General features: G+C 59.5%; 6 protein-coding genes; 3 read left to right on the plus strand and 3 right to left on the minus strand.

Annotated features, from left to right (window-relative positions):
- On the plus strand, positions 1-1,209 carry CHC_T00009213001 (Adrenodoxin, putative; the record flags this gene model as incomplete). XM_005717522.1 is given in 3 exon segments in its annotated part: positions 1-260; positions 377-491; positions 492-1,209. Coding segments are annotated over 2 exon segments (375 nt in total), but the record flags the coding sequence as incomplete, so codon positions are not given.
- Positions 1,210-1,215: 6 nt separating this feature from the next.
- On the plus strand, positions 1,216-3,319 carry CHC_T00005920001 (hypothetical protein). XM_005717523.1 is given in 2 exon segments: positions 1,216-2,157; positions 2,158-3,319. 1 exon segment carries the CDS (start codon positions 1,216-1,218, stop codon positions 2,155-2,157), a length of 942 nt encoding a protein of 313 aa, XP_005717580.1. The 3' UTR covers positions 2,158-3,319.
- A 165-nt stretch (positions 3,320-3,484) lies between these two features.
- Positions 3,485-3,712, plus strand: CHC_T00005921001 (hypothetical protein). Its single transcript, XM_005717524.1, has one exon. It carries the CDS (start codon positions 3,485-3,487, stop codon positions 3,710-3,712), a length of 228 nt encoding a protein of 75 aa, XP_005717581.1.
- Positions 3,713-3,807: 95 nt separating this feature from the next.
- CHC_T00005922001 (hypothetical protein) lies at positions 3,808-5,922 on the minus strand. Its single transcript, XM_005717525.1, has one exon. The coding sequence runs from the start codon at positions 5,920-5,922 to the stop codon at positions 3,808-3,810; it is 2,115 nt and encodes a 704-aa protein (XP_005717582.1).
- A 176-nt stretch (positions 5,923-6,098) lies between these two features.
- On the minus strand, positions 6,099-6,654 carry CHC_T00005923001 (hypothetical protein). The gene is made up of 2 exons (XM_005717526.1): positions 6,334-6,654; positions 6,099-6,242 (listed from the first exon to the last, which is right to left on the minus strand). Exons 1-2 carry the CDS (start codon positions 6,652-6,654, stop codon positions 6,099-6,101), a joined length of 465 nt encoding a protein of 154 aa, XP_005717583.1.
- A 190-nt stretch (positions 6,655-6,844) lies between these two features.
- On the minus strand, positions 6,845-7,546 carry CHC_T00005924001 (hypothetical protein). XM_005717527.1 is given in 2 exon segments: positions 6,845-6,919; positions 6,920-7,546. The coding sequence occupies 1 exon segment, from the start codon at positions 7,544-7,546 to the stop codon at positions 6,920-6,922; it is 627 nt and encodes a 208-aa protein (XP_005717584.1). The 3' UTR covers positions 6,845-6,919.
- Positions 7,547-7,629: the final 83 nt, after the last annotated feature.

Consider the following 7,629-nt stretch of genomic DNA (forward strand, 5'->3'; position numbering starts at 1 on the left):
AACGACGACGACCCGGCCGCGCAGGTCACCGTCACGTTCGTCGACCGCGAGGGCGCGGAGCGTGTCGTCACCGCAAAGCCCGGCTTGTCGCTGCTCCAGATCGCACACGCGAACGCCGTAGACCTCGAGGGCGCGTGCGAGGGCAGCCTCGCATGCTCCACGTGCCACGTCTACCTCGAGCAGAGCGCGTTCGACGCGCTCGATGACCCCTGCGATGACGAGAACGATATGCTCGACCTCGCGTTCGGCCTCTCGGAAGTGTCCGTTCTTGTAACAACACCCCTCCCCCTCCCGGCCGCGTCCGCGTCGTCGTTGCGCACTGTTGCTAACTCGTTTTGGTGACTTTTGTAACCCCCCGCGCTTTGCACTCGCGCAGATCACGCCTGGGATGCCAGGTCAATGTCACCACTGATCTTGACGGCATTCGAGTAACGCTCCCCCCTGCCACACGAAATATGGCCGTCGACGGATTCGTCCCGCAACCGCACTAAAAAACTATATTCATTAAAATCCTGGACATCACATCGTCGCATCACAGAAGAACACTACAATCTACCCGTCGTCCATACCTCATCACCTGTGTACCGCATTCCCCCCCATCAAGCGCTCCTTCACGTCCGCGACCAGCCGAGTGGGGTCCTCTTCCAGCTCCCTCATCGCGGCCTGTGGGTCCGGCTGCTTCTGAATCGATGCCACAAGCATATTCATGATCTCCGTCCGGCTCGCGTACGCCTGTTTCACAGCCGGTGTCGCCATCACCGGTGGCAGCCTTGATCCCCGACCCGTCCGACCCACGTGTTGCGGTGCCGGTCGTCGAATCGCACTTCCTTGAAATATTGCCTTCGTCCGCGTGGTCGCGGTCTTCGCCGCCGACCTTTGCGGCCTCGTCCGCATGGACGTCTTCGGCACTGCAAACTCTTTTTGCTGCTCCCGAAACGCCCGTTTGGCCTTCCGTGCAGTCGCTGTCACTTCGTCACGACGAGCTTGATCATGTGGCGTTCTGGCGGGGTGTGCAAAGGGATGCGGCTCGTCGCTCATGTCTTCTTCGTCGAGCACTAGTCGCACATGGCGAGACGTATCGTTCATCAGCAGTTTGCGCGCATCGGCACCGTATTTCGTCACGTATTCAGAAAATGCCATATCCAACACTCTCTGCGGATAGTTTTTCAATTTGATGACACCCAACGCACTCACAAGTGCGGTTTGTTGCTTCTCATGGTTTCGTGCCATGCTCAAACGCTTGCGCTTTGCCTTCTGTCTGAACTCGGCGAGCGCCTTTTTCACGTTCTTGTTGAACTTGGCTTGCTCGGCGACAATGGCAGCAACGCGACCTGCATTCTCTCTTTCACGATCCACTTTTTCGACATCCTGCTCCTCTTTCGCGCGTTCGCCTCCCTCCCCATCCACCTCCTCGTCGGCAATATCACACGCATCAAAAGCAACGCGCCCCCGCGAAGCAGGCGCTCCTGGAGATTCCGGCCCCGTAGACGCACTGTCGTCTTTGTCATCAGAAATGACGATGGCGACAACCGGCTGGGCCTTGCCCCGCCTCGGATATTTCCGACGCACCGGTTGCAGAGGCGGTTTCGCTTTCGCCCGACGCGAGCGTGTCCTAGATGCCACCTCAGCCTCCTGAACAAAAATTACGTCCTCCACATCCTCGACTCGTTTACGACGTCTAGTGTTCTTGTTGACCTCTTCCACAGACTCTGCTGCAGAAGGCGTCTCGCAGACGAGTTGGTGTGCAGGTGTGTCGCCCTGCTTATTCATGGGATGGGTAAGGGAAGATTCAGCCTTCCGCCTCCGCGAGACGGGCTCCCTGTTCATATTCGGCGGCTTGCGCTTACTCACATTGCGCCTCCGAGGTCGTTCCGCCTGCGGCACCTCCACGACCTCGCTCCGCTCTTCTTCGTCGCGAACCTTGACCAATTTCGGCGACTCGACCGCCTGCGGCACCTCCCCCTCCGCCGCTTCCTCCCCAATCGCGCCGAGGTCGTTCCTAAAAAGGTACATCAAGTACGTGACCTGGGTTTCCGTGAGGCCCCAATTCATCTTGTACTTCGACCCGAACGGGAGCGTGGTGACGCGCTCGCCGCCCGGCATCGTGAGCACCATGCGCTTTTTCCACCACGCCGGGCGTCTGTCGGGCGCCCATGACACGCGCGTGCGCCCTTGCGATTCGCGCACTGCTGCCGTCAGAAGCTTGCCCGCTTTCGTCTGCGACAGCGACAGGACTTCCTGCGCCTCGGGGCTCGTCAGGTCTAGCGGCATGGCGACTAGAGATTTCGACCTCGCGAGAGCGAAAGAGGTCGGGCAGGGAAGGCGCACGGATGCCGTGGAGGATGGTTGATGGCACTACGGAAGGGCGGGTAGGGACTAAGGGAGAGCAGCTGGCGGTGTGCCGGGTTTGTATGCTGTTCTGGCAATGCTGTCCCAGTTGGCGCGAAGTTTGAAATTCAAATAGTACGACGGTATGATATGATTACACACGTGGCCACGTCATATTGTGACACGTGTTCTCGAATCATTTCCCCAGGTCTCCCCTTCAAAATTCTCTCGTCACGGGTTGAGCCACCTCCTTTAGAGCATCCCCACCGGCGAGTGTAAAGTGCTAAATATTTTAGAAACTTGGCGAGCCTTGATTGGCCTCTCGCTATTATACACCTTTGCTTTTTTAAGACCTTGCCGAGAACTGCATTGACCTGCAGGTCAACCCCACCGGCAAAAAACCGCACCCTCCTACTTGTGAAGTGCATGCTCCTACTCACTGAAGTCCGATGCAAACGCCTTTACAACCTCCACGGAGTACCATTGGCATCTCTGACTTCGTGGAGGACGACATTCTCGATATTGTTGAGGATGTTTTGTCTTCGGACAGCGACAGTGAGCCCCCAAAACACAAAGGCTCTTATCCGGGGGAAAAGCCAAATCTCGAGCCCAACCCAAAACGAGAGCGAGGTGCGCAACTGCTAGTGACGGCTGTCCCTTCGAAAGACGTACGGTGGCTGCCAGACAAACTTACGTTTGGTGCAGACATGAACAGGATGGGGAGGAGTGTTGGTGGAGACTCGCCTCTCCACTGGAGAGAGAGGCTCAACTTCAAGACCCCTTCAACCAACTTTGACTTCGCGGGAAAATGGAATTTGAACCAATCAGCGTTTGCCACCTCAAATGCATAGTTCTAAATTTTGGTGCTATATTCTCGATTTTTACAACCCGAATTTATCTCGATGTAAAAAGTAATGCATCTTTTCGAAACGGTGGGAGTAGTGAAGAGGGGTGTAAAATATTAAAGTTGTAAAAATTCGTTTTTTTACAACTTTAGCCTCACTGGTGGGGATGCTCTTAAGACAGCAGCTCGTCCCTTTCCCACCTCTGCACCATGCCAGCGCGCTACTCCTCTCCCCGTCGTCGTCGAGCGACGCTGGCCTGCCTGGTGTGCGTGCGCGCCGAGAAGGGGCTGGCCAAGCTTGCGTCGGGAGCCATGCTCGGGGTACTGAGCTTTTACCGCAACGAGATCACGGGCAACATGCCCCCCAACTGCCGCTTCGTCCCGTCCTGCTCGGCCTACATGGTCGAGGCCATCACCACGTACGGCGCGTGGAGGGGGTTCGTTCTCTCCGCCTGGCGCGTCGCGCGGTGCAACCCCACAGGAGGCTCGGGCTACGACCCAGTGACCTGGCCGCCCGTCGGGTATCGCGCAGGGGACTAGCGGTGCGCTGTATCGTCGTGTAACTGTGACAACACTTTAACTACTTTCTCTGCCTCTATCTCTATCTCTGTCATCCTGAATTGGGCATCGCACCGCTACCGCACTGCCTCGCCCTCCGATCTTGTAGTGGACGGGGGCGCGCACGTTCTCTCACTATCCGACAAAGAGTACTCGGAGAAAGCGCTCATGGATTCCGACTTGTCGTTGGTTGCTGGTGGGCACATCCCCGAAAAGATGCATTCCGAAATCCATCCCATGCTCACGACCCTCGTCCCAACCGTGTTTTGGGAGCACCGAAGCAACTCCATCTCTTCCGCACAGACTTGCCCACCCCCCACGCTGCTATTTTCTCCAAAATCGCACGCCACATGCACATGCAACGAGAACCGCGAGTGTTGTGACAGCAGACCGGCCACATCCTTTGTCTCCGCTACCACCGCCCCGCCTGCGCGCACCAACCGCCGGATGTCATCCCCTGCCTTTCGCACCAACGCGAGAGCATTCGCCCCGCTGAACCCGCGGTCAAAGCTTGCCAGCACCCCATCAAACACCCCCTTGCCCTCAGTAGGGTAGTTGATCCGCGCCTGAAAAGGGGCTGTCTGCGCCCAACCTCCGTATAGAAAACTTGTCACCAGCCACTCAATATTCACCACGGGCACACGTCGCACTACTGCCTCGTGCAGCAGCATTGTCCGGTTCTTCACATTGCCACTAATATCAAACAGTGTTACCACACAGCGCGGAATTTCGTCGCAGCCCATGTCCTCAAGTATCTCGCCCCCAAGGCATGCCATCATCTCTTCAGCGAGTTCGAGCTGCTGATCCCCTCGCGACAACCCTGTTAGACATACAGTGAAACTTCCAATCGTTTCACCGTCCCTGATCCTCTTTGCGCATTTTTCGACCATGTCGCCATCGCCATCTGTAAAGCTAAGTCGACGATCTGTTCGTTCAGATGCCGCGACTGGCGGCCAAACTTTTTTAAACGACAACGGCGATATCTCTTCATCAGTTAAGAGCGGCTTGCCTTTGATACCAGCTGCATGCGATTCATTCTGCGGACAGTCGACACTGTTTCGAATGCCTTCCTGTCGCTTTGCTTCGCCTGCGATCTTCCCCATTTCTTCGCATTGAAAATTTGGATCATACGCGCACCGCCCAGTTGCCTTTCGAGCACTGGTCTTCTCAAGCGAAGGGCTGGCACGCGAGCCTTGTACACTTGCAACTTCATTCCCTGCAGAGAGTAGACGTGGTCTCTCAGTTTTGGAGCTATCGGTAGTCGGTAAAGTGAAAACAGTATTCGCGTCTAGCGAGCAAGCTGCATTCGTTGTAGACTGCCCAAGGCCACTAGCATCATTAAGCACGTCTGCAACCCCCGTCTTAGAGTCCACAGAGAAATACTGGGCTGCTTGCGCAGGTTCTGGGAGACCATTGCGTTTGCGAAAGCTTGCACCTCCGACCACTTCCTTTTGGCCACGGGGACCGGCATCTCGTCCATGCATGAAATCGATTTCTTTTTGAAACTGCAGCTGCGAGGGCTCGGTGGTTTTGGCACCTGCCTTTGGCCTCTTTGCAGGTCTTGCGTATGGAGATGGGCCAGTCGCTATCGTACGGCTAGCATGGCGACCTGACTGCGACGACCCGGCATGATTTTCCTTCCCCTGGGCGATGTCGTTACCCGGAATGGGTACGTCCTGCGCACCTTGCTTAATCTGGAGAAGGACACTCGTCGGTGAACGGCGGGTCCTCGGTCTCTTCCGCGTAGCCGTCGGCGGTGGGCGGACCCGCAAACGAAGCTGCACCGCCCGTTCCCCCACTCCCCTTCCGTTTTCTTCGGGCTGGACGGCAGGCTCCCTGACCCTTATCGTGAGCGGCACAGGCCGCGCCTCCCTCTCCTGTCTCACTCTAACCCGAACCGCGCACGGCATGCTGTTCCACCCGTCCGCAAACGCGGCCAACGCAGCCACAGCCTCGGAGAGGGCGCACACATCGCGGTGGCGGCGCACCTCGGCCGGCGTTGTCGGCAGGCCGCATGCAAGCAGCGGGCATTTCGCGACGTCCCTCGCGCGGGCCGCGCAGCGACCGCACACGACGTGCCCGCAGGCGGCGACGCGGTGCGGCGCGGCGAGGAACTCCTCGCAAGAGGGGCAGCGCAGCCGCCGGGAGAGCAGCGCCACGGCGGCGAGCGCGCGCGGAAGCGGGGCGGACATTGAGGTCCGGGCCGGGGGACGGGGGAGGGGGGGTGGGCGACGTCGTTAGGAACGGAGGAGGGGGGGAGGGCCGTCGGATACCTGGCCGCCGCAGGTGTGGGATGAGGCCGGTTTCGGACGGGATTTTCGCGCGAGAAATTTTCGGTTGGGTTTACTGTGGTGTGCATTTTCGCACGTCACAAAGACTTGAGGGATTCTACGACCGCGGCGGCATGGCCGGTCGACTTGACGCCGCGCCACTCTTTCACCACCTTGCCGCCGCGGAGGATGAATGTCGAGCGCTCGACGATCATCATCTCCTTGTCGCCGAGCTTGCGCAGCTAGTGCATGGGCACCGAAAACGCAACACAACACAGCGCGGTTAGCATTGGATCGGGGACGTGGGCGCTCGCAACGCAATGAGAAGCATACCTTCCACACGCCGTAGCCCTCGGTGAGGGTTCCGTCATCGGTAATGAGCGGAAAGTTGAGGTCGAGATCCTTGACGAAAGCGTCGTGGCTCTCGACGGAGTCCCTGCTGACGCCGACGACGGTGGCGTTGAGTTGTTCCAGCTGCGGGGCCAGGTCTCGGAAGTCCTTGGCCTCCGTGGTGCAGCCGGGGGTGGCGTCGCGCGGGTAGAAGTAGATGATGACGAACTCGGCCTTGGCCTGCAGGTCGGCGGCCGAGAGCGTGCCGCCGCCGGAGGTGGGGAGCGAGAAGTCCACGGCGGGGGAGCCGACTGTAACAGACATGCGCAGCGACGGCAAACGGCACGGGCGCGGGTGGCGCGGGAGGAGATGGCGGGTGGCTGTGCGCGTGACGAGGGGGCGGCGGGACGGGAAGGGGGCAAGAGGCGAGGCGGGCGTGAGGATGAAGGCCATGGTGAGATGGGTTATGATGACGCTGCGGAAGAGAGGCGTGGCGGGTGCGGGTGCATCTGTATCTCGATCTAATGTGGGTTTTTTTAAAGTTCATAGGTTCATCAGTTAATGTTATGTTGGCAATGTCGCGCGAGCTTCACTTTTTCTCCAGCTTGGCCAGTCTACCCTGCAACGCTTCCCGGTTCTTCTCCAGCCGCTTGAACGCGGTGGTTAGCTCAACCAGCCGCTTAAGCAGCTCCTCGTTCTGCTTCTTTACCTCCCGCAGCTCCTGCACCACCCCCGCCTCGCTGGTACTCGTCTTTCCTTTAACCGTGCCGCCGTCCCCGCTAGCCGCAGGGACTTTCCCTACCGCCTTCGCCACTGCCTTCGCAACAGGCCTGTCCCCCTCGTCTACCTTTGCCTTGACCTTCACGTGAGCCGCGCCGTTCTCCGCGGCCGCCGTCCCGCCCTCAAACATTGCAAACCTCTGGCCCAGCCCCACCGGTTTCTTCACCGCCGCCTCTTCATCGCCCGCCTCTTCATCGCGCCGGTCGCCCTTCGCCGACTGGTCCTCCTCGCCCCCCCGGGCCTTCTCCACCGTCTTGTCCCTTCCCCCGCGCGCCGGAGCCTTCCGCGGCTCCTCGTCACCCGCAAACGCGGCGACCTTGCCCCTCACCAGCGCGGTAGCCTCGGCCTTATCCCTCTCGAACGCGGCGCGGCGGCCGTCCAGCGCGCCGGCGGGCATGGCGCCCTTCGCCAACGCGCCGGGCTTCTCGCGCTCCATGCGGCGCACCCTGTCGCGGACGTCGTCGCCGTCCGCCTGCGACTCGAGCCGGTGTATGATGCTAGCGGCGGCGTGCGCGCCCC

This window comes from Chondrus crispus, genomic scaffold, assembly GCF_000350225.1.
Source record: "Chondrus crispus Stackhouse genomic scaffold, scaffold_324, whole genome shotgun sequence".
In the NCBI taxonomy this organism is placed as follows: Eukaryota; Rhodophyta; class Florideophyceae; order Gigartinales; family Gigartinaceae; genus Chondrus; species Chondrus crispus.